At 40.2% G+C, this 27,104-nt stretch overlaps 1 protein-coding gene across 1 annotated transcript; it reads right to left on the bottom strand.

Moving 5' to 3' along the window:
* Positions 1-991: 991 nt before the first annotated feature.
* On the bottom strand, positions 992-25,915 carry Trhn (tryptophan hydroxylase). The gene is made up of 9 exons (XM_067792381.1): positions 25,544-25,915; positions 25,245-25,454; positions 11,881-12,025; positions 11,441-11,606; positions 11,311-11,361; positions 6,248-6,529; positions 6,061-6,187; positions 3,718-3,950; positions 992-3,606 (listed from the first exon to the last, which is right to left on the bottom strand). Exons 1-9 carry the CDS (start codon positions 25,658-25,660, stop codon positions 3,303-3,305), a joined length of 1,635 nt encoding a protein of 544 aa, XP_067648482.1. The 5' UTR covers positions 25,661-25,915; the 3' UTR covers positions 992-3,302.
* Between the last annotated feature and the right edge of the window lie 1,189 nt (positions 25,916-27,104).

Consider the following 27,104-nt stretch of genomic DNA (forward strand, 5'->3'; position numbering starts at 1 on the left):
TTCTTTTGGTTTTTTCGATTTACAGTTGTAAGCATAGTGCCCGCGTTTATGACAATGGTAGCATTTAACATTATTTTTCGCCTTACAGTTTCCATGCAAAGTGGAAGTAGAATCATTAGGGTTCTTATTTTTGTCCATTCGATGTTGAGCTCTATTATTGTTGTTGTTCTGAGCAGAAAATGCATGCTGAATGCTTTCTTTATTGTTTCGATTATTTCTTCGCTCGTATTCTTCTAGAAGTTTCACTTTTAATACGCTGTATTCCGGTAGTTCATCTCTTGTTTCCATGGTAATCACGAAGCTTTCAAAATGGTTTGGCAGACTCGATAGAAGTATGATGACCAACATCTCATTGTTTATGGCAATTCCGACCTCTGCTAATTTCTCAACAATGTCTTGAAATGAGTTTAAAAATTGTAGCATATTACCGTCATCCGACAAACGGAGATTCAACAGACTTTTATATAGGGTAACTTTTCTAGCAGGACCTTTGGGTTTATAGATGGACTCCAATTTTTCCCACGCTTCCTTGGATTGCTTGCAATTTTTAATGTGGTTCAGTTGTGTTGGTTTGACTGACAAAACCATTGTAGCGAGCGCTTTCTCATCTAACGTATACCACTCTTCAGCATTGTCATCAGTCCGTGCTAGTTTACCAGACACGACTTTCCACTGATCCGAATGAATTAGCACTCCACGCATTTGCACGCACCATGAGTCATAATTATGCTCATCGAGCTTTTCAATAGCGTATAGCCCATTTGTCATATCTGGGAGTTCACTTATAATATGCTCACGTGACACTTGTTCGGATTTTATCGACTCTGGTTGCAGTAAAGTGTCTTCAAACACGTCGTCATCCGTCGAACTTGATCCCTCAGCTATCTCTTGTTCTTCTACTTTACTTTGGCTTCGCGTCTTAGGTCCACCTGGGCCCATAACCTTTTGTTAGATTTAGAGGTCGTTACCTTTTGGCGTAACCGCGAAATAAAAGTATTCGTAGAAGTAAATTCAAAGATGTTTATTATTATTAAAGTCTCATCGACTTGAGTGATCGTAACAACTAACTAGAAAAACTGTCTCATTACAATAGGAAAAAATTATATGATAAAGAGATAGAACAAAGACGTATAACAGCTATTCGAGTTGCCAGATTATTTCAACACTTATACCTTAATGGCGGTTGCTACTGAAACGAACCCGATCTATATCCATAAAAGGACGATAATGTCACACAAAACCTTCGCACAGTGTCTTTATCCCTAAAGGAAGATGAGAAAGACTTTGAAATCGTCATTTCTTCACGAGCTGCTGTATTGTAAATGAAGGGTCCGGCTATACAAAGGAAATTTGGTGAAACATAGTTAAAACACATATTGAAATTAGTTAACAATTTAATTCCGGACGTCGACAGGTTGCTATATTGTGAAAGTTTTATAAATTTTCTAAATTTTGGATCAGTGCGTGTCCCTGAAATGTCAAATAAATAAACTCAAATACAGTGTACACTAACTCTCAGCACCCCTGCGTACCATCTCTTCAGGATTCGCTTCCATCCTCTCATGCAGTATGAGACGTTTTACTCTTGGTCCTATGTTGTGTTGCCTCCTGGGAATATGGCCTCCAGGTTGACGTCGATTATTCTAGGTATATACTTAGTATACTCAGCAATCCATTACTTTACAGATTTTCAGCAACCAATCGAGTCGCCTTCCTTTATCCATGCAACTCCTTAGTAACGCCTTGAACGCTTGCTTTGGGAAATACTATCACTGCTTCAAGACGTTGGCCATATCGATAAAAATAAATGTAAGGCGCAATAAAATCCGAAGAGATTTTAGGCCGACCTTCTCTTCCAATTTGCGTCGTAATCCTGTTAATTTTTGCTTCAAATTGGCGGGACGGGACCTGCATGTGTTATGCCTACTCCGTATCTGCAAAGGAGATGAGTTTTCACTAAAAAGTTTTTCAAAGCAGAAAAACTCTCGGAGTGCTTGCCAAATCACTCAGAATCACATCACAAAAACTTTTTCTAATTGAAAAAAGTTGTTTCTAAAATATTTATGTTGCTTTGCCCGGGGCGTGAACCCCAGAAAAAACACAGTTTCAGGAAATATTTAGGAGATAAACTTCAAAAGTGAGCTCACTTTCTTGGAGCAGATTTGAGGCTTACCGCACAACTTCCGCAACCGCTGTCCTGGTCAGCGCAGAAGCAAAAAGAGATGTTGCTACCATTAAGGCACAAGAACAATCGATCCAACGCTGCAAGGCACAAATTACGAAAGGCTGAAAACCTGAACGGGCCTATGCAAGGAAATATGGGCGACTTACAGCGGAGAAGCGTAGAAAACACACGGCATCCCCTGGCAGAGTCGTCGAGGGGAGCAGTTTCCAAGAAATGTAGCAGCAATTTGGATCCTAAAAATTTCCAATATTCTACAACAGGTCAGTCTTATTTTATTTTTTGTACATCGGCCCTCGTACTTAACCGTAACCCCGTTAAGTAATTTTCTTTTTTTGTTACGTGCAGACTTAAAAGCTGCATGTTGCCCTTTTTTCATGTTATAGCTATGTAACAGCATGTTGTTATTGTTGTAGCGATAAAGGAGCTTCCCTAAGGTTTTGTGGAGCATTATCGATGTTGAGGGTCATTTGCCGGATAAAGATACGGTACGTTCAGGTAACAAGCACCACTAAGGTGCAAGCCCGACCATCTCGGGAACGCTTTGATATGAAACAGGATGCACCTCGGGTAGGAAAAGTTGACAATTGGTTTGGAGAAGCTATAAATAGCGCTGGTATATTCTAGTCCCCTAACTCGCTGGGGGTGTGATTTGAGTTCATTTTAAGTTTACGTTTGTGTATAAAACAAATTCGGTTAACACTCTAGATACATTTTGTTATTGTAAGACCTTTATTGACCGACCACTTCAACCTAACCAAAGTTTATTAAACTATCCGAGCCCTAAAGTATATACATATATGAAAAATCTGGCACGGCCTGCAAGAGATAAATGAAGATACCAACCAGCTGTCATAGACTCGAAAATATGTAGCTCACTGCTGGTTGAATACGCAGACTAGTCCCCTGTCGATTTCCTTTTGGTACACATATAGAAATTCGAGATTATAAGAAATTTGTATCTTAGCACAGTGGTTCTTTTGCATCACGACTGACAAAAGAATTCGGCTGGTATTTGAAAATTTCCCTAACTTGTTCTAAGTATTAGTCATGTGCATAGTCCATAAAAACATTGCCATATCGTTCCAAGTTATTCATTATATTTAAACCCTTAAAACTTCTACTCTCCCAGAGAATGCTGCGAGTTATCTGAATTATCTGGACTTATCGAACTGCATGGTGTTCTATCACCACCCCCACCACGTACACTCAATGTTGTCTGCAACATATTTGCAATGCTATCCACATCCAATTGTTCATCATTTGCCGAAATTTTACGCATAGCTTGACAGACCAAACTCAAGTCGCCTTTTAACTCACTAACGAAAGCTGTGATCTTTTGTGCATTTGAGAGTACTTCCACTTCTTGAGTATAAGGATTGTAACGTACGCCGAAAGGACGTTGTATGCTGTCAGCGAAATTTCTAAAATTTTTAGAGATACAAAATTGTAATTAAATCTTTTGATATAAGTAGAAGTGAGACAGAAATATCTTGATTCAGCTGGAGGTACATATTTATCTCATCTGCTCTTACCTCATCTGCTCTTTAGCCTCTTCAAATGAGTCCGTATAGTAGTAAGCATTTTGATAAGATGTTATAATGCATTCCTCTTGACAAGTTATGTCCGGATCAAATTTTTTGATTTTATCACTAGCGGTTATAGCATGTTGTAGCTCTGCTACAGAGCTTAGAAGACCAGCACCATATACCTTGAATGAATTGTCCTGTTGCTTGCACAATCCGAATTCAACCGTGAAAAAGTATAACTGAATAGAGAGAGAATGAAGAAATGTTTAGGGTTCAATTTGAGATAAGGTTGAAAATAGATCTATTTAGAAGATTTACAATAAAAACTGGATTTATAAGTACTTAATAAAAACAGGATCCTTCCTTAAGAAAATTGGGAGGCCTTTGACCGAGTGATAACAGAAAATATCTTCATCCAGGAGCTGTGGCTGAGTAGTAACGGAGGGAAAATTGCTGAATTGATAACGGGCAAATACTAGCGGTGTGAAACCCCCAGCGGGTTAGGGGGTTAGAATATAACCGCGGTAGGTATGCCTCTCGTAAGAGGCGACTAAAATACCAGATATATTCAAGGAGTTGTGTAGCGCAACCACTTCAGGTTGTCAGCCCAATATATAGATTTTCCAAACTCAACCTCACCTATCCGTAACGAAACCTGTTACATTAACAACCGATGCTCTGGCGATCCCCAACTCCCCATGGATCTAGGGGGTGGGAGGGCGGTATGGCCTAGAAGGTCGCATGTGGTCATAACAATTCGTTCCCGAGATGGTCGGGCTTGGTACCGGAACGTACCGGATCTGCATCCGGCGAAGGACCATCAACATCGATAACACTCCCCAAGAACTTCGTTGAGTTTCCTTATCGCAACAACAACAACAACAACTAACGGTGTGACCACGAGCACCCGCGAGCATGGAGACTGTAATCTGAAGGTGATTTCAGCATATATTCCAGTAAGAATAAAACTGGGTTGACACGTGCAATTTCGGACGACGTTACCGCCCAAGCAAGGATGAAAAGAGTCGTCCTGATTACTGGGGAGCTCGCATACCAATACGATAGGTAAGTCTTTATTTACTTCTATTGTAGAGGACGGGTTATGTAATCTAATCTAACAGAGGTAACTAGACTTGCGCTAAGGGAGAAGGTATTGGGCCTAATCCTGGATAGTAAGGAGGTGATAGGTTAGAATGTTCTTAACAATCCCTCCTTTTCTGAGCATGGGAATATTCCGTTTTCGGCGTATGAAATTTGCTATGCTAAAATTTCTTTTAGAAATCTTTAAAGGGCCAACTTTGACCTACATATATTGGAGGAAGCTGTAAGAGCCATTGGCTAAGACGACTACTGTGATTTCGGACTCAAACTGCATAAGGCGCTATGGTGGAGAATTTCACTTCGGTGTCCAATAGAGCCTTTCAACAGTACTGTACTAGGAAATCTTAAAGTGGGAAAGGGCAGGTCTCAAGGTCGGCGGAATCAATTGATGACCTTAGAGCCAGGAGTAGTAAACCAGTAAGTAAGGTCAGAACTAAAAAAGTGACAGTCAAGGGGAGTTTATGGATAAGCTTCTGCGGAAACGTGGAAAGCTGGGAAAACTCTCTAAAGAAAGCTCTCGACCTTGGTAGGGCGCCACTCAAAATTATTATAGATCCATGATTTACACTAACTGACTTAAACCTAGCTACATACCAAAGTCTTGGAACATAGTCAAAGTTACACTCATTCCAAAGCCGACATAAGCAATCAAGAATCTTCAAAGACTTGATGCAATCAGTGTTCCGCCAATTCTCCCAAAAATGTTCGTGCTCTTGATATTAGCCCATACTGATACCCGGGCAACTGTCACACGCGTCTTTTTGCACGCACAAGTACAACTGGACCATACTTAGAAAGCTGTACAGGAATCAAAGTAACGTTGGTCTTCTGTGATCTGGTCGTATACAGATGAACCTAGGGACAGCTAAGCAGGCGTTGTTCAGATACTACCTTTTACGAAGTAGCGAGATCCTTGTGGCCGGAAGTGAGTAGTAGGCGGTCTTTCGCAATGATTTTATTCACCAAGACTAATCTCTCTATGGTTATTGGTGTTCTACTGCTGCTGCAGCTGTGTGTGAAGGATGATAAGATGGAATCAGCGAGGATCTGAAGATCGGTCTTATTCAAAATTACAATTCTCTAGGTAGTTGTAGCTTGCGTCACCGTTATCGTATCATATGTCATCACAAATTGTGACTCATAACGGACTTTCATACCGCCTAAGCCAGCACTCAGTCTAACTTAACCTAGTATACATATTTTGGTAGCTCCCTCATCGAAGCCAATTTTTGAGTAATGCATACGAACCGTTGCCAATTTTTCAATATCGGCATCCGCAGCTCCCAACGATGCCAAGCCGATTTCCTGTGAGAACTGAGCAAAGCTGGGATTAGCTAACAATGGCATATGTCCCAAGAGTTCATGGCAACAATCACTGAAAGAGAGAGTAGTTGAAAACAGAAAACGTATTTCTCATTATACAAAAACTACTCACGGCTCCGGCGTATAGAATGGATCAGAGGAATGTCTTATGTACTGCGTGCAGTGGAATACCCGGAATGCCAGACCGGACAAAAAGTCACGAGGTGATAAATAACCAGCCACAGGACGTAATTGAAAGCCTGTCTTACGCTTTAAGTAAGTACTAACATCCTCCAATTGCGGCACATTATCCTCACGATAGCCACAATACTTAACAAGCTCCGGCCAATTTTCCATATATTCCTTGACTGCGTACTTGACATAGAGACGATGAAGTTCACGGAAAACAGTGCCCCTGGAAAATAAAAAGTTGTAGGGTTTATGAGTGTAACATTTATGTTAACTAGGATAGTCCTTATAAATTAACTAAACGATTTTTTCCAGTCGCACCCCATTGGACGGTTCCGATTTCTGACGTTTAAGGGGTGTCGCACAGAGGTTAAAGATTTTAATATATTGAGCCTTCATAAGATAAAATCTATGTACAACACACCTTAACCGTTTCCAACGCTCCTTTTGACCCATGTGTTACATCCCTTAACCATCTCCAATTGGAACGAAAATGTATATGTATGTGATATTTCTGACCTAGGTATTGCCATCTGAAGGGGTGATATTAGAAAAAATTGTTTATTTGACTTATAGTGAGTGATCACCCTAATGTTTTCATGCATGTACATAAGTATGTATACGCAATAAAAACATACAAGATTGAAAAAAAGAAACATCTGAAAGAGAATGTCAGACTGAGGCAACTCAGTAATGTTCTCATATGTAAGGTTGTGGTCATGTGATGCTAGAGTGATGAAGGGTGATCATGTTTTAACTTCAATGCTAGCGTGACAACTTCAACACGAGCTATGACTTTTTCATCCTCCTTAAGGCAGTATGGATTTCAGCATCTACCTCTTTATCGAAGTCAAGCTTCGTTATAAAATCTCGCACACAATTTCCGGGACGAATATCGGCATTATGAATAAATGATAATACTAGAAATCCAGAAATACCCGGGACCCACCGAGATGAAGGAAGCTAAACCTGGATAAGTAACATGTAAACGAGCTCTGTTTTTAAAACTTAAGGGTGGAGGCAACAATATAACGCCATACCTCTAGCGATTTCGTTGCCTAGTAACGGGCTTTGTCTTGAAATGTTACTTGCAAGCAGGGGCTGAAACTGTTATTCCTTTTATAATATAATTCCTTGCAAAATTATTAATTTTGGACTTTAAATATATTTGGATCAAGATAAAAATTATTTTCGGATTTTTATTTTTTGGGTCCGATAGAACTAGTTAAACTCGGATTTTTAAAAATAAAAGTCCGGAAATAAAAGTTAAATCCGGACTTTCATTTTTTAAGGCCAAAATAAAAGTCCGGCTTGATAACAAAGAAACGGCTTATCCGAATCAAAAAATAAAAATACAGATTTCACTTTTATATGTGGACTTTTATGGAAAAAGTTCGAAAAATAAAAAGGATGCATGATTCGACATGATATTGCTATAGGGATACCAGGGAACTCAAACATTTTCATCTAGCACAATTTTTTGACCAGGACTTTTTCGACTCCGAAAAAAAAATTATTATTATTTTCCGTCCCTGCTTGCAAGTTCTAGAAAATCAATGTGACGACCTCGAGATTGGGTATTTGAAATGAAAGCAGAGCTACTAACCCAGTTTCGTTTAGGAAATTGCACGACAAATTATGGAGCGCAAATACTGGTCATGGCAACGACAACTTTTGTGATGATATCCATAGTCTGACTGCGCTGGAAGATTTAGGAGAACAAATTAGTGGTCTTTAAAAGGCGGAACCTCGAACCCGACACCACAGAGCTAAGAGAACTAAGTATCTAAAATTGACATTATAGCAGAACCAAACCCAGAATGTAAAAGTGCGGAGCGACTATTTAAAAAACCCCGAATGTGAGCCAAACCCCAATTGGCATTTATTGACAATGAACACAATTTTGCTTGTATGACTATAGGTTAAGCTAGTAGGCAAATAACCCTTAACGGAACAAACCCAATGCAAATAATCCAAGATTAATCGTCATTGCACCGGTTGGCATAGAGGAGGAGTGGTATTTTGGTTCAAGTTTTACTTGCTGCACTGTGTTTAATTATTTCATTTCATTTCATTTCATTTATTAGAAATTACATTAGTACAGTAAGATAATATATCTTTTATAGTACAACAAACAGTGTCATGGATATGTATTTAACAAGATTGAATAAAATTTTGGAATAAAAAGGATACAAGTATTACTAAAGTTAACCTAAGTTAACGAGAAATAACGATGACCTGTATGAGCTTTACGCATATATGAAGAAAGTGCAGCGAATAGAAGCCCAAAGGCTATGCCATGTTATACCAATGGACGAAGACGATCCGGCAAAGAAAGTTTTCTAATCCATACAACAGTTTGGAAATAGAGGGATGTGGAGACCTCCACTGAATTGGTAGAAACTGGTGGAGGAAGACTTTACCTCTTTGGTGCTCACAATTGGCGTAAATTATCGTGAAACAGGGATATCTGGCGTGACTTGTTACAAAACGGCCAAATCGCATAGGACGACTAGTATTAAGTTTTAGAGTCTTAAGCTATTATGCTCGCGAATCGGACTTTCGCATCTCTTATATACACCACAGACATCGGGAAAAAATGTCTTCAACCTTCGAGGAAGTTATAATTCTCAAATTGAAATTCAGCATTTTCCTCTTCTTTTTCTGCTTTGCTACTTCTTGATTAGTGCTTAACAATACAAAAGGGATAGGCCGGCCAACAAATAGTGCCAGAGACTTTATCGCTGCGATACCTGGCGATATATGGAATCGCCAGGAAAACTCTAAGTGCTTTAAACCTGATCTTCCCAATGGAGTGGGCATGTCCTCATTTTCAACACGATATATAAATAACAAATTTATATCAATACTAGCAGATCCGTCAGACGTTGTTCTGCCCTAAATTTGGTCTATCTGCATACATTTTAATAAGCTTTTTCCGTCTATCTCTGCCCTCCCCCCCTCTTCACTTTTGCCTAATCCTTTCATTCACTCCTCCCTCCGTCTTTTTCGCTTCATCTGTCTCTATCTTCGTCTCACTCTATCTCTTTCTCAGTCTCCTTCTCCTTACCTCTCTTCTCTCAAGTTTTTCCCATTCTTCTTCATCCCTTCTTGCCAGTCCCAGAGGGTGGTATGTATTTTGTTCAGTTGCATTCCGAGTACCAGTCACACTCCGAGTCTCAGTCCCAGTCCTAGTCCTAATCCCAGTCCCAGCCCGTCTCTGGTCTACTTCACGCAAAAAAGGATCGCAAATACTAATATAGGCAAATCTATATACCAAATTTCAGGCAAATCGAATAGGACGTATGTAAATATGTATATGGGTATTATTAATTCATGTCTTTATTTCGGCTTCGCATACATATTTATCAGTTTTGCCAGGTTGATGCGACTAAATCAAATATCACAATGAAAATTACTTTAAAGCTCTCAGCAACAGCTTTCATTTGATATCCATATTACACACACATTCTAGAGGTATCCGGGTCCACGTTTTGGCCTATATTTCGAGACCCTAGTCACACAGCGGTATAAAAATTATTCTGTACTAAAGCACACATCAACAGCTTCAATTTGATACCCATAATGTAAAAACACATGCTAGTGTTACCCTGATTCACGTTTTAGCCTATATCTCGAGACCCTAGTCATAAATAGGTATGAAAACTACCCGCGTCCACGTTTTCGTCTATATCTCGAGACTCTAGTCACCCACGGGTACGAAAAATACACCGTATCAAAGTTCTCATACACAGCATTTGATGCCCATATTGTACATACATATCCCAGGATTACCCAGGTCCACGTTTTGATCTCAAGACCCTAGCTAGAACGAGATAAAAAGTATCCTATGTCTGTCTCCTGGTTCCAACCTACCTCTCCACCAATCAGTCAAACCGGTTCATCCGTTCTTGAGTTATAAAAGTATAACTAGCTCCACTTTGTTTTATATATGTACATATAATTGTGACTGTCAAATAATAGACAAATAATTTTCAATAAAATAATATTGAGACTCTCAAGTTAGATCAAACTACACACGGAGTGCAAAACAAATTCAAAATCGGTTCAGTAGTTTAGGAGTCCATCGCGGACAAACAAAGTGGCACGTGATTTTTATATATAAAGATATTCAAGGCATTATAACTTAAAAAACATTTGCGGTGAAATCTCACTTGGGCGGACACTCACCGCCACTCAACTCTTAGCCGCCCAAGAGAGGTGTCCGCTCAATATTACGTTGCTCAAAAATATGTATGCCTGCGCTTCGTTGGAGATATTAAAGTCCCAGTAGAGGTGGAAGATGCAGGTAGGGAAATGAGTCCTAGAAAACGTCTAGTATTTGCCAGTAGGATGCCATTATTTTACAGCATACCTTCTAGTTCACAATGGTTTGCTTGTCGTATAAACTCCTGGTAACATTATGAACACATTCAGTTCATGTGAGGTCCTTACAAACCGGACAGTTCAACCTAACTTAACTTAAGGCAATTCGGAAGCCGGATACTAAGTACTCAGCTCTTTATAACAAAAATTTTGACGTTTGCGAGGAATGCACGTCTGTTCAAGAGATTTGTAACGAAAATAGACCTCAAGGTCGTCTCAGTAGAAGCAATTCGTCCAATTTTTTAGCGTACAACTGGCCACGTCCGTCCCCCTAATTCGAGAATCACATTTGAGAAAAAGTTGAGAGCTATCTTTTTCCAGCTTGAAACACAACTTTTTTTCCACGCCTACTAAAAAATGCTTTGTTGTTGAGAGAATTATGAACCTCAAGTTTAGGGACTGTTGCTTAGCAACGATTTCGTGAAGCATGTAACTTCGCGACCTAAACTTTAATGTGACTCAAATGTTTATTGGGTAGACCCAAGCCAAAGTCTGTGTGTGTTTGTATCTCCTTAAAAATCTGTGTTGGTATCTGGATGTTAGTGCTATATTTTTGATGTATACATATTAATTGATTCATCTAAAAACTTTTATGTCTTCAATTACAATATCAACACTTACCAAGTTTTTATCTCTTCTTGTGTGTAGGTCACACGCGGTATTGGATGGCCACTATCGATTTTCAAAGAAAGATGGATAGCGTCATAAAAATCTTAAGTTTGAATGAATTTATTTCTGTCCTTACACTTACTGTTTATAGTTATTAGCAATGCCTGTGAATGTCTCACGTCGCTTGCGATAAATCGGATCTTTAAAGCCCGGATGATCTGCATCTAACTCTGAGCCATACATCAGTACATTTTGTGCCTTATCCAAATCTCCAATTTTGCGTGGAAACCAAACCATTTCACCAAAGTCTTTTGGTAGTATGCAGAGATATTTTTAGTTTAAAAGCAGATTTCGATATAATTTTAATTATCATCTAAGTACTTTACATATATATATATTTTGAATAAAATATGTGGAAATGCATTCTTTAAGGCCCAAACATATAAGATTTTGGATGCAGCACCGTATATAGTTACAACATGAAAAGTATATTTGTCGTTCTCCATGCAAATACATACAATCTACTCATCTGTTAGCGTCCGATGCTGCATCAAACATCTTAAGTGTTGGGCCTAAACCTACCAAAGCTGGAACATGCTGATAAGGACGGTGCTCGTGACATTGGTTTTACTGTTGTGTAGTTTACCGATTGCACCTCACGATTCAACATTTGCAGAACTTTATCTAAACGACGAGCATCACATTCCACATCGACGAGTACATCAGCCTTTAGATACGAGGGAGAAATATGTTACATACATATATTCAAATTAAGGTAGAAAAAAGATGTTGTGAATTATATAACCTATTAAATGATAGCGTCTTGAATATACGTAGCTTTCTATTGTGGCAAATATTAGCATCACTATGTTGTTAGTAAATAATCAAAACAACAAAAACAGCAAGCAGCCACACTTATGTACATGTACACATTAAAGCAAGCAGCCACACTTATGCACAAGGCAACGAAGAATATTCCATACACATAACCAGCAGCTTGAAGCAGATAGATTATTTCACATACATATATTTAGCCGGCAGCTAAGAGCAGAATGTGTTACTCACACATACACACGCATATGGCTACAAGAAAAACATAAACTACAGATATATATCTATGCCATTCTGCCTCGGTGACCAAAATTCGTGGCTATTGGATGATTTACTGCCAGAGGGTATACCCGGCTGTATTTAAACGCAATCTTTCCATTATCTTGTAGGGATAATAGAGTCATAAGTGAGAGCGTGCAAAAGCGTTACAAACGACGCTTCGAACTTTGTGAGCAAAAAATAGGCAGAAAATCAATGCTGTACGTTTTGAAACAGTAGGTGAAACCTATCAAAAACGAAAAGTGGACCAGGGTACGGATCAGAGGAATTAAGCGAGCTCTTCCACAGTACCGCCCAGCATTGAAAATTATCTAGTGCTTATGAGCAGTGGTCGGAGCAACAAACCTTGAGCGTGAGCCCGAGAGTGGGTAAAAATAGGCCGAACGCACTTCAAGAGTTTTTCCGCGAGAAACATTTGGTACAGCAACCAGTATAAGGAGAAAAAGCATTCAAATGGCAGAATGAATGAATCGCGTATAACTACCGAAACGGCACTAACTCGATTGTTTTCTGCGACTTGTAATGCTTTCAACGAAAAAAACGTTTTTTTTTAACTGTGAGCTGTTTGAGATAACTCGAGGTTAGCCCGGACTTTGGGCGCTATTACGAAGATGAGAAGCAAAATGAAAGCTAAAACGAACAAAGATATGTCGCCACCTTCCAGGAAGAAGCAGACTTCTCATGCCTTTAACGTCCCATTGAGGCCCGCTTCCCTAAGGGAATTCCCTCTCATAATGAGCTAGCTGTATAGCGGCATGCTAAATCCTTTCCACGGCGACAAAGCGGAACGGTGTGCCCGCTCTTGCAAGCTTGTCAGTCATTGCCCGGTATATCCCAGAGTAAAGGCACAAATACTAGACTGGGGGAAATTTGCTCAGCAATCTCATTAATGTATTTGCGGCAATTCTCTACTGTCTGGGACCTACAGGAAACCATTCATATTCATATCAGAATAAATACAGATTTTGTTAAAACCATGAATAGCCTTTCTCAGGTGATCAACAGCATTGTTAAGTTCAGGCGACAGTCGCTGCAAAGATCGGGTGAGCTAAAGAATAGATTCCACCACAGTTGAGGTTCAAATATACTGCTACTCACCTCATTATCCAGTTTGAAGCCGTCAGTATTATTCTGAAGCCCATCGCCAGGTCCGGCGGCCCCTTCAACTAATAATCCGGTCCAATTGTCCGACGAAGGCGAATCCCGATTCTTAAGAATGGCTGAATGGCCATCCACATTTTCTAGTCGGAAAGCTCTCGCAGCCGCAGAGCAGAAAAGGCCACGCATTGATTGGCCATTAGATGTATTGGCTGGAGGCTACAGCATCTCCGCAGAGTAGAGAACTTCTTTGTAACTTCTGGAATACCCGTACGTTTGATTAAGTATCTAAGATCGTCCACCAGACCAAAGCCTCATTTAAAAAGATTGCCCTAGTCACAGCAGCGTAGAGCCATAGGATTATAACCGATATTATTCCCCACCTTCGCGCAACAGCTCCCTGCAGCTGTACAGTGCCACCATTGCTTCTTCACACGATCCTGAGGTTTTCCCTTCATGATAGTTTTCTATCCAAAACTACTCCTAGGTATTTAGCAGAGTCCCCCATGAGGACTTTCCCAGTATAGGTTAGGTTAGGTTAAACTGGCCGGTCCATGAGGACCTCACATAGACTGAATAAGTCCGTAGTGTTACCAGAAGTTTGTTTTAACGACCAAACTGAAAAACCCTATCAAAAACCAGGACCTATGTTATGTTACAAAATAACACCGCCCTCTTGGCAAATACTAGAGAGCTTCCTAGGATTTAAGTCACTTGCTGCTTCTAGATCTGACAGCTGTATCACTCCTAATAGTTGGAGTCTTAGCCTGGCAAGCGGAAGGCAAGATCACAGAACGTGCTCGCTCGTTTCCTCCTCCAGCCCGCACTTCCTACATCCGCTATCACTGACCAAGCCCAATTTAAAGGCATGTGACGCCAGAAGGCAGTGTCCAGTCAGAATACCCGTCATGAGTCTACAGTCCTATCTTTTTAATGATAGAAGCAACTTTGTTAGTCTAAGATTGTAAGACCTGCACATAATCTTCGACACTTTACAGCCCCGCGCTTGAACCCACGCCTTTCCTTCTTGGTCGACATGTGCACCTCTCGCCTTCGCTTAATTTCGCCGAGTCTAATTGCGACGTCTACGGAGTAAGCTTCAAGGGATGCGCCCTTTTTAGCTAGTTGCTCTGCTTTTTCATTCCCATCTATTCCTATATGCCCTGGGACCCAATTTAGATATATGCTTCTCCCTGTCCCGATTCTCTCCAGGGACTGCTTACACTCTAACACGCATTTAGATGCTGTGCTATGTGAGATTGTTGCCTTAATTGATGCTCGACTGTCAATATAAAAGTTAACACGATTACAGCTTGGGCTATTTTCTTCCAGGGTTTCTACTGCTTTGTTTACGGCTACTATATCCGCTTGGAAAACGCTACAGTAATCCGGCAGCCTGTAAGATCTGTTTATTTCCGGATCAGCACAGTATACCGCAGACCCTACTCCTTCTACTACTTTAGAAACATCTGTGTACACATGTACCTCGTCCGCTATTTGAGCACCCTTGCGCCAACCGTCCACCTCTATTGTGGCCTTAAGATCGCCCTCGAAGCGCAGATAGAGAATCAGGTAGTATGTTCGTCTTGTGATTGATGACGCTATACTAATATGGCCGTATGGTCGGCGCTCAGCTGCCCCGAGGCACCGAGCCTGGTTGCAGTTGTTAACGCTATGTTCTTTGCTACCAGGTATACAGGTGGCATGTGCAGAATGGCATACAGTGCAGCTGTCGGGGTTGTTTTCAGGGCTCCCGTAATGCTAAGCATTAATAGTCTGCATACCCCCTCTTATTTTTTGAGGTAGGTTGCTTTTTGTGTGGCTTTCCACCAAACAAGAACTCCATAGTATAGGATAGGGCTTACAATCGCTGTAAAAACCCAATGAGAAAGAGAGGGCGATAAGCCACACGTACACCCCAGCATTCTTTTACATGCATAAAGTACCGTTGAAGCCTTCTTCACCCTCTCCTCCACGTAGGGCTTCCATGGCAGCTTACTATCTAGGATGATTCCTAGATACTTTGCGCAAGGTTTCTCCTGTAGAGTCCCCCCTCCTAACTTAGGCCTGATCCAATTTGGGACCTTGTACCTCTTTGTAAACAAGACCATATCCATCTTGTCCGCGTTGACTTTCAACCCGACATTTGATGCCCAGGTATGGATATCACGAAGCGCCCGATCGATCAAAGAGCTAATCTTTGGAAGGCACTTTCCACTTATGACAATTGCAACGTCATCCGCGTAAGCCGTAAGTTTTACGGGTCCCTCATCAAATCGCCTGAGCAGTTGGTTGATGACCAGCGTCCACAGCAGAGGTGATAGCACCCCTCCCTGCGGCGTTCCCCTGTCTACTGATTTCGTGGCCTCGTACAATCCCCATTGTGATGTAATCTTCCTGCAATTTAAAATGCAGCCGATCCATCTGGTTAAGGCTGGATGTACTTTAATGTAATTAAGACCATCCATAATCGCCCATTTAGAAACATTATTGAAAGCCCCGGCAATGTCTAAGAAGACTCCTAGAGCATATTCCTTATATTCCACGGCTTTCTCTACGCTTATTACCACCCTATGCAATGCGGTGTTTACCGACTTGCCTTTGGTGTGCGCATGTTGTGTTGTGGACAGCAGCTTTTCATCCACGTTGGACTTTATGTACACATCTATCACCTCTCAAAGGTTTTGAGAAGAAATGGTGTTAAGCTAATGGGTCTATAATCTTTGGGATATCGGTCACGGGCGATCTTCCCCGCCTTTGGTAGGAGAGCTACACGAGCAGTTCTCCAAGAGTGCAGTACATGATTCAGTCTTATGCACCCATCGAATATTATTTTAAGCCATTCCACGACCGCCCTACTTGAAACTTGTAGCATGGCCGGGAATATACCATCTGGGCCCGGCGATTTAAACTTAGAAAACGTCTTCACTGCCCGTTCGATCTTGGTATATATCACCAAGCCCGGCCCTACCCGCTCCGTGATCGAAGTGTGAGTGCTGTCTGCTGGCTCTTCTAAACCATTTCCCGATGGAAAACCTCAAGGGTTAGGAGGAGTTCGCTCGACGCCACTTTACTGTGTTGGAGGTTTATCTGTAGGACTCGCAGCACCATTGGGCTGTTTGTCCCCCTCCAGCACCTTCATCGTGACGTCGTCGTCCTCCCCTTGTCCTTTGGGTTTTGAGTGTTCAAAGCCCCCTTCAGCCTCTTGTAACTGTTGTGCCGGGTGTTCCTCTGTGCGACTCACAGCACCATCTGGCTGTTGGTCCTCTTCTAACACATTCGTGGTGACGTCGGCTACCTCCACCTGCCTTTTTTCCCTTAGGCTTTTGAGGTCCTTTTCGACTTCGCCCACTTCCAGCGTGTTAGGATTTTTATCCTCGGGCTTCTTTTCCTGAGTCGCATATAAATTTTGCCTGTACCAAAGGACATTTTTCCAAACTGCGTGTACCATATATCCTCCGCCTGCTTGTTTATTTGGAAGATGTAGAACTGACCTTCCTCCGTAGGCCGAGATACAGTAAGTACCTTCCAATCTTGTGTCGGTATGTTCGGATTCTGATTCTGCAGAAGTCGCAGTGTATCCTCCGACTTCATCATGCATGGTATCCATACCTTAACTTTTGGTACAGTGGGGATTTGCGCGTTATCCACCACCTCAAACCGCGCGTTCGTGCCCTCCAGCCACCGCAAACTCGCGATGTTGTCGCACGCTATCATCTTCACACCATTATACCATCCCCCCGAATCAAAGGTAAGGAGCTTACTTGGTTGTTCCCGCATCATCTTAAGCATTAAGCTAATAAGCTCCCTTCCTACAGATCTCATCCTTTCACTAGTCATCTGTCCGAAAGGACTGCTGCGATCAACCAGCGCCACAGTCAGTGACTGCTTTGCCACATCACTCATCTTCTCGGGCGTCTTAGTGCTAACTCCCTTTGGCACCTCCGAGAAAGCCGGAGTCTTAGTTTTAACTCCCTTTAGCACCTCCGAGAAAGCCGGAGTCTCAGCGTTATCTCCCTTTGACTTATCTCCTACTTCCGTAGTTGGAACTTCCCTGTGACTCGCAGCTTTCGAGGTAGTTGCTACCTCGCTATTGAGGCCCATCTGTCTTACAACTTTGGGCCTACTTGTCTTGTCTATGCGACTGCCCTGCCTCGCGACTCTGGGACTGGGTCCTTTCTGCCTCTTGAAAGCAGGCTTTTCGCCTTCCGCCGAATGTTGCCTCTTCATTCTGTCATTCGACGCTTCTTCCTCCTCGTACCGGCTGCAGAACCCAGGGTTTCTAGCAGCAAACCTTTTGAACTGCCCTCGACCTACTTCTACCGCCTCAGGGGCCATTCCAAGCGCTCGATCTCCACTTCTGTTGGGTCGACCACTGCTCCCAGGCGTTGCACAATTCTTAGTGCTGCACGGTACTGCGAGAGAGCTCTTTTACTTCCTCTGCTCCGTACCCTTCTCTACTCTTCTACTCCGTTTTCATTTGTGTGCTTTTTCATTGAATCAGCACTACTCTCGCTCCCCGAGTCCGACGCATCGCTTAATGCGTATTCGTCGTCCTTGGCTTGCGACTCAGTCCTCCTCTTATCATCCTATTTATTACAATTAGGTAATGAGTTGTTCATCTTGGTCGTACGACCACCTGCCCGACAAGACGGGCTCAGCGGCCCAGTATTATATACGGGGAAATAACCGTCAGCCACAGCAGCGTCCCTTATTGTGGTAAGGCCATCAATACTTCCCGAGGTGGCCCGGTATCGGGAAGGCTCCGTTCGAATACAGCCGAATTTATCCATTGATTGCAAATCGTCCAACAGGCACGGTCCGCATAACACACTGGATTAGTAAGTTACAAAATTAATGTTTGCATTGTATGAACTAGGTTGAAGCCCTTAAAGAGTTAAACGTTTTTTTTTTTTTTTTTGAATTTCTACGATTTTTTTCGTATGAGCTGAAATATTTTCATTCTCACAGCAAACAATTTCTTAATTAAAGTGCGCTAAATAGGGGGCTTATTTAAAATACATTTTTTATTATTGGCCTTAACTTTTTGAATGGTACAGCCGCGCCTACCACACCGAAGGTCCTGAGTTCATGCCCCGGGTAAAGCAACATCGAAAACTTAAACGAAGGTTTTTCTAAGCGGGTTCGCCCCTCGGCAGTGTTTTGACAAACACACCGAGTGAGTTTCTGTCATAAAAAGGTTCTCAGAGAAAACTTATCTGCCTTGTAGGTGCCGTTCGAAGTCGACTTAAAACATGTAGGTCCCATCCTGCCGATTTGTAAGAAAATTAAAGCGAACACAAAGCAAATTGGAAAAGAAGCTCGCCTTCAAATCTTTTCGGAATTTTTCTCGCCAAGTAATTATAATTTTCTGTTGTTTATTTACTTGAAGTCTCCGATTATTTGAAGGAAAAGAGAAGGCAGGACTGGGACGTTTGCAGATATTTCGCAAGAAAACTTTAAAAATTAATCTTGCAACTAGTCAGTGTTTAAAAAATAGCCAACATACTTTACACTTGTGCTAAATTACAGGACGAGCAGCCTACCTGATTACCTATCTGCGCTTCGAAGGAGATCTTAAAGCCACAATTGAGGTGGATAGTTGGGGCAAGGGTGCTCAAATAGCGGACGAGTCGATGCATGTGCACAACCCCAGCGGGTTGGGGGGTCAGAATATTCCCACGGTAGGCATGCCTGTCGTAAGAGGCGACTAAAATACCAGATTCAAGGGGCTGTGTAGCGCAACCCTTCAGGTTGCCAGCGCAATATATGGCTTCTCCAAACCCAATTGTCAACCTCACCTATCCGCGGCGTATTCTGTTTCACTAACAGACGAGGCTCTGGCGACCCCAAGCTCCTCATGGAACTTGGGGGTGGGGAGGGAGGGGATGGCCTGAAGGTTTAATGTGGCCACATAAATCGTTCCCGAGATGGTCGGGCTAGAACCTTAATGGTGCTGTGGTACCGGAGCGTACCGGATCTGTATCCAGAAAAGGACCATTACATCGATAACATTCCCAAAACCTTCGGGGAGCAGCCTTATCGCTACAACAACAACAACAACATACATGTGCACACAGATGGTTCCAAGGTAGTGGAAGGAGTAGGGCCTACGGTTTACTGTGCTGATCCGGAAATAACAGATTCTACAAGCTGCCAGATCACTGTGAGAATAGCTTAAACTGCAGACGTGTTAACTTTTATATTTACAGCCAAGCAGCAATTGAGGCAATTATCTCGCATAGCACAGCATCTAAAGTTGTGTTAGAGTGCAAGCAGAAAAGAATCGAGACAGGGAGAAGCATACATCTATATTGGGACCCAGACCATTTGGGAACAGATGGGAATGAAAAAGCAGATGAAATAGCTAAAGAGGGTGCATCCATTGAAGCTTGCTCCCTAGATATCCCGATTAGATTGGGCGAAATCAAGAGAAGGCGAGACGTGCACATGATCAACCAAGCGAGAAAGGCGTGGGTTCAAGCGTGGGGCTGTAAAGTGTCGAAGATTATGTGTAGGTGTTACAACCCTAGACTAACAAAGTTGCTTCTATCATTAAAAAAAGAGGACTGTAGACTCATGACGGCTATTCTGACTGGACATGCCTTTAAATTGGGCTAAGTTAGTGTTAAGAAGTGCGGGTTGGAGAAGAAATCCATCGAGCATGTTTTTTGCTCGTGCCCTGCGGTTGCTAGGCTAAGACTCCAGCTATTAGGAGTGATACAGCTGTCATATCTAGAAGCAGCAGGTGGCTTAGGCCCCAGAAAGCTTTTAGTATTTGCCAAGAGAACGGAGTTATTTTATAACATAGGTCTGGTTGATAGGGGTTTTCAGTTTAGGCGTTAATATAAACTTCTGGTAACACTACAGACTCATTCAGTCTATAGCAGGACCTCATCGACCGACCAGTTCAATCTAACCTAACCTACACTTGTGCTCATACAATTACGCCATCAAGTATTTCAAAGGCATGAATAAAAAAAAGCTACAGTCACTAATACGGAAATTTTTTCGGACTTCCATTGATAACACTGTCTGACAGTGCAAAAAAAATTATTTTCGAAATATACCACAAGTTGTAGGTCAATTTGAGAATACAAAAATTGAATACTTAGAACATGAAAATCTCCTCAAAGGAGAGAACTATCGAGCCTTATTTTTAAATTTTTATTTGTTTATATAAATTTTTTGTGCTCAAAAGTCAAGGAAATGAGAAAATTTTTTAAAAATCGACTTTTCTACACCTTTTAAAAAACGAAAACCGGGTCAAAGTCATGGTGGGGATATACCAAAACTACTTAAACTGTGGCTACGAAAATTTAAACAAATTCAAAACAAAAAAAACTCCATAAACATGAAGAAAAGTTTGTGTATGCAATTTTGAAGACCATACAACATTAGTATAACAAAGTGTTTCGTTGAATTTTAATGAATTTCTTTATAACAATGACACATTTCATCATTAAAGATCAAAGAGAAATTTCAGATACTTCAACATTGCACTTTTTTATTTTAAAATTTAATGGACTTCAAAACTGCGTGCATAAAGCTTTCCGAAGTATTTTGGTTAGCTAAGGTGGTAGCTGCGCTGGTAGGGGAAGCTCACTTGACAGCATGAACGTCCGTTGTGATACCACATAAAATAACGGTGACGTATAGCTACTTATAGAATCGTTGCGTAGCAACGTTATAGTTTCTAATGAGACTGATCTCAACCTTGAATAATTCCTGCGTGAGTCAAGACCGAAGTACTTTCGCCTAGTTCTGGAAAAGCTGGGTATTCAAGTATAAAGTGACTCGATGACTCCACCTCATCATCCTCCATGCAGCTGCAGCAATCATTTCAGCAGATCTCCTGCCATCCACTTTATGCCAGAAGGATATTGGTACCCTGCAGGAGGTGGTGTCCCGCTCAACACTTGCTTTGCTGACTCGAGGCCCATATATGGAGGAGCAAACCACAGGTGGCCAGCAGAATCTTGAAACCCATACATCCGTCTTCATCCTGTTTAATTATACCGAGATCCGCTTGACAATTGCCCGGGATATCACTATGAGTCGGGAGCCATATAATCTAAGTCATAAAATAGGTCCATTCAGTCGCAAGCGAGGTCAGGCTCTCCGAGATCACCCTCGATCGCACTATAGTTGAACTCAAGGCCTTGATAGTCGCTTGGCTATCAGATTAGATGTTAAATTCCCTAACCAAAGTAGCACTGAATAACATTTTATTCATTGCATCCTTAATCGCAGCAATTTTCCCTTGGAAAACGCTGCAGTGATCAGCCAACTGCAACTAGCGACTTGATTTTAGCTCTTAGCAAAAGACCAAATCCCCCCCCCCCCACCTCTTCCACCAACCTCTTCTGCAGCTTCGACTCATCCATTAAAAAGCTAACTATGTGCCAAGTTTCAGGTCGGTAGGTAACCGGGAAGTTGGTTAAAAATGGATTGAAAGATTCACAAATTAAAAGTTGTTTTGTTACTATCTCTCACCGGAAAGTTACTCAAAAATCGATCGCAAGATTCCCCTCGTTTTTCAAGGATGTGTAGTTATCTCACTTAGCGTGCCATCTAGCGGAATTTTGTTTTCTGTTAATTATATTGTCACCGGGTCTCTAACTATGTGCTAAGTTACAAGTCTCTAGGTAACCGGGAAGTTAGTTAAAAATGGATTGAAAGATTCCCAAATTAAAATTAATCTTCCTAATACCTCGATCCATGCGCCACCTAGCGAATTTTTTTTGATAAAATATTGCATTGTCACCGGGTTCTGACCCACGTTCCAAGTTTCAAGTCTCCAGCTCAGCTGCAGTTACTCAAAAATCGATCGCAAGATTCCCCTCGTTTTTCAGGGATTTGTAGTTATTTCACTTAGCGCGCCACCTAGCGGAATTTTATTTTCTGTGTATTGTGGCAACAAGCCTCGAACTGTGTGCTAAGTTTCAAGTCTCTAGTTCACTGGGAAGTTAGTTAAAAATGGATTGAAAGATTCCCAAATCAAAGCATTGCAATGTCTCTCAGATCTGAACTATGTTCTAAGTATCAAGTGTCTAGCTCAACGGGAAGTTACCGAAAAAGACTTTTCCGTGGGTCAAAAATTCGTATGGAATGAGGGGACAAACATGAAAGCGACTTAATATAAAGGTATAAATAAGGGTATACAAAATCTATGACCTTTTCACAAATAAAATCTTTAATTTTTATATTTTCAACAGGTTTAAAGTTTTGGGTTCGTTTTTAAACCAAACGTGTATGCAAGATTATATTTTTAGCTCGATTTTTGAAACTTTTTTGGTTTTGTTTTAAAATAGTTTTAAGATCTTAGACTTATTGTTGAAATAAGTTTTAAACTGAAACTAAAAAAATTTCAAAACATTGCAGTAAATTGAGAAGTTTCCAGTTTAGTACAAAAAAGTTTTAAAAATTGCTTAAACCGATGATTGCTTTAAAATTTAGTCTCAAATTTCTAACTGTGTGTATAAATAAACCAAAATTCAAAGTACAAAAACATCTTAGAATGGGTCGATGAGAGCTGCAAAAGGCCGCCCTGAAATTTAAGCTTACGTTGAGAAAGTCTCGAATTTTTTTTTTTTATTCTTGCAACAAAGTGTTACTTATTTTTTGACCACCAATTTTTAAAATTTGCCATTATTTCGATTTTGAGACACCCTAAATTGCCTTCTTATGTTTTTTGAGCTCCTAAAATCGTATTTATATATTTTTGTTCAAAACTATGGAAAACCGACTATGTGAAAAAGGACATTAGGAGAAACTATAAATTGTCTCAGTATCAAAATAATGAAATCTTCTCAGCATCAAATAAAGAAAACATCTGATATCAAACCAAGACCTCTCAACATAACGGACGGGGGACTGGGTTAAGCCTTGAATTTTTACAGAGTTATATTTTAATTTGAAATAATATTTGACATGTAAAAAGTGGGAGTGACTGCATACCTTTTACCAGTGGCGTAACAATAGGGTGGCGGGGCAGGCAAAATGCCACTGGGAAAAGTGTATTTTTATAAGTTCTGCTTAAAATCCAAAGTGAGACAACTAAAGACCATAATACAGTTTCAAATTAATCGTTAAATATTTCAACCAAACTAAACAAAAAGATGTTGATTCATTTTGAGAGATGTAAACGTTACACGTAAGAGAGGTTATTGATATGTAAAATTTGTTTGAAAAAATTCAACAAATTTATAATTTGTTTGAGCATAGTATCAAAAGATGGAATATTTTATCAAGTTTTATATATATAAAGAAAATTAGTCTTCAACTTCAATAACATTAAAAACATTAAACCCTACTAGATGGGCAGGATGTTATGATTTCGTTTTTGCTTTAAAAGTTCGGTTTCTTTAAGTCAAAAATGCGCTTACGAAAACATTCTGTTAAACTGCAAATCAGATGAAAGAAATAAAGCTGTTTCACTCAAAAGGAAGATCTAAAACTAAGATCCGCAAAGTTTGTTCAAAGTGAACATATTTTATCAAGTATTAGACATCAATATAAACCAACTGAAATAGCGTTTCATTCGAATGAATGAAATTGTTTCAAATTCCAGTGTTTTGCAGGTTTCCATTTTAAGAGTTTTAAAGTTCTCTGATCTATATAAAAAAGGCCTAGAATTTGTCGAGATATATAAAAAAAGAGACAGAGAAAGACAAATAAATAGAAAAATCGACGTGTATCAGAGACCTTGCTGATTCATTAATAATAAAAAATCGTTTATGTACTGCATCACCGTTCTTTCTTACAATTCCTGTGACTACAGCTAGTGCTCAAAGATCATTTTCAAAACTAAAATATATAAAAGCCTTCTTTAGAAACTCTATGAGACAAGTTACATAACATGTCTTGAGCACTAGCTGGCTTTCCTGTCTATTGAAAATTCTGTAGCCCGATGTTTAAACTTTTATGATGATAGGCACTTTTACGGAACAGAAATCTCGAAAAAAAACATTTTTCTTAATAAATATCTTATTGAAATTAAATTGTTATTTTTATTTCATTGTAAGTGCATTCAGGACTCCGCATTGAGCTAGCATGAACTACAGTCCCTTCTCTCTGGCCTAAGAGATGTTGCCTATATATTGCCATTATGGGGACATATACAACGTGTAATTGAGTACGCTGAAAAATTTATTAAAATTAAACTGAGGACAACGTGATGATTTTTATTGATAGGGTCCCATCAAAGGGTTTGCCATGGGCCCCCAGAAGGTATAGCCTTTTACACCCATTTTTAGCAGGAGTTTTTGTCGTGGATTTGAGGATGACTCCTCGGACGGGTAGGCTGGCGGATGGATCGATTAATGGATGAGCAATTCCATTTTTTTTTTGCTTGACTTTAATCGTGTATGTTGATTTCAAAATTGAAATCATGGAATGAATTTTAATGGAATGCAACAGAAAACAGGGAAAAATGGCAACCTGAAGACCTTTATAAAAGTATTTCTTCCGTTTTGACTATGATCATTTTTTAAACTTTATCGGCCTGTGCTGATTAAATTTATATGCTTCTTACTAAATATTTGTATAAAAATCCCTAAAACAGAATAAAATTACGGCCAAATCAAACTTGTTTGATATAGTAGAAGGGAAATATTTTAAGAGATTCACCATCAGAACAAATAACTTTTTTTTAAACATCATATTTTTTGCCCTTTAGTAAATTTATATTTCCAACTAATTAAACTACAAACTTACAGCAACGAAAAACCACTTACCTGATTTAAGCCCTTCTCCAAAGGCGATAGTTCCAAATGCAGCACATTAACACCCAATTCTTGAAAAACTTGCAGAGCTCTAGCCAAATTTCCAACTTGATTCTTCAATGTAAAGATTATAGAAACACGATCTATCGGCGAACATTGACGATTCAAATCGCTCAATTCAAGACTACCTTTTTCACTGCCACTTTCCGAAAGTGATTTATCCTAAATTGTATACAAAAAAATATTTTTTTATGAGAACACTTTACGAAGGTTTTTTTTTTTTGTTTTTTTTTTTTTAATAAACCGCTTACAAGACTGCAATGTTCTTTCCGTAACGTGTGCAACGGACTGCCTTGCTTGACAGCCCATTCCTGTTCACCGCTGCGATATAGCCAAAGGCCCAATAAACTTTTGCCTGAAGCGCTCATTGCAGAAAATTTTTATGAATGGTATTGTTTTCAAATTTCGTTATTGGTTGTATGAAATTTAAACAAAAGTGTTTTTTGTTTTCGTTTCAATAATATTTGTGCAATTTTATAAAATCCAAATTTTAAATTTTTACCTAATTTTTTTTATTTTTTTGCACAGATTTTATTTTTTTTTTTCTTTAAAAACTTTGGGCTTTCACAACAACTGGTGTTCAAGGTGGATACGTGCGCTTTGCGAACAACTCGTCGGGCCGATTTCCGAAAGGATACTGCAAGATCCAATGCTGCGTAACACGCTTTTATAGCCTACATCTAGGCGTCGTGCAATGACAAACCACCTCTGCCAACTTTCACTTGAACAATTGACTGCCAACTGTTTTGTATTAATATTTGCTCCTTTATTCAACTTTCTATCTAAGTACATATGTAAGTATGTGCGTTCCATCTGTATCATCAAAATATTCAGCTTATCTTAGTATGAGTGTCTAAATTGATTCACAAGTATATAAAAGCTGCAACTGATATTTGCACTACGCGTTTGTCGTACATTCTCGCCTCATTTTCTTCTGCACCCGCTTCGTTTGTGTTTGAAATCTCAAACTGTAGCAACAAGTGAGTGTTTATCTATTAGGTTGTATGTATGTATGTGCAAGATAACCCAACGAAAAATGTGCACCTTATGATAACCTTATGATTGCTTTATCAAAAGTAGCCTTGTACCGAATAACTGGAATCTGGATAACAGGTAAAATTTCACAGCTACATGAATCACTGTGAAACAGTGAAGGGTGCTAAGATCAACGGCCAAAAGGTCAAATGACGTTGTGACCACTTCAAATGGCCATAAGATCAATTGGCCTTATGACCACTTCAAATGGTCAATTGACTTAAAGACCTTTCTTATATTGAGTTTATGGCCATTTCAAAATATTGTTTTTGACCTTGTGACCTTTGCAGTTATCATATACTACAGCATTTTAGGTTCAGCACAAAAACACAAAACTCCACAGAACGGTTGCATTTCAAAACACCGACAATTCATAATCTCGACATTTTTCAGCAATCCGGACAGCATAATATCCCGTCTAGGCAAAATCCCGACAACTGTAAGTCCCGAAAGCACACAATCCAGACAAATTTACTAAAATTTCGTTATTACACATTACGCCTACGCAGAAGGATGCCCTGCGCAGGGCTAATGGTTATTTTATTTTTTATTTTTTTGAACCGTGAGGACACCGACGCAGAAAGATGTTCTTCGCAGAAATTCTCTAGATTGCATAGCCGGTGTTGTATTGGCTCAAATAGGTTTTCTGCGTAAAAATACTCTGGATCGCGTAGCTGATTTTTGATCGGTTAGAGCTACGGACGCACTGAGCTGGATTGCACTAACATAATAATGTGTTATTCTCCAATTTTCAGGTTGTCGGGATTATAAATGGTC

This window comes from Eurosta solidaginis, chromosome 5 (assembly GCF_040869045.1).
Source record: "Eurosta solidaginis isolate ZX-2024a chromosome 5, ASM4086904v1, whole genome shotgun sequence".
NCBI classification, from domain to species: domain Eukaryota; kingdom Metazoa; phylum Arthropoda; class Insecta; order Diptera; family Tephritidae; genus Eurosta; species Eurosta solidaginis.

Excerpts from the sequence above, each read along its gene's own strand:
- Trhn (XM_067792381.1), bottom strand. The coding sequence starts at position 25,660 with ATGAGCGCTTCAGGCAAAAGTTTATTGGGCCTTTGGCTATATCGCAGC. Across the intron at positions 25,455-25,543 it reads GGAAAGAACATTGCAGTCTT|GATAAATCACTTTCGGAAAG; the intron begins GTAAGCGGTTTA and ends TATACAATTTAG. Across the intron at positions 3,607-3,717 it reads GAGGCTAAAGAGCAGATGAG|AAATTTCGCTGACAGCATAC; the intron begins GTAAGAGCAGAT and ends TAAAAATTTTAG.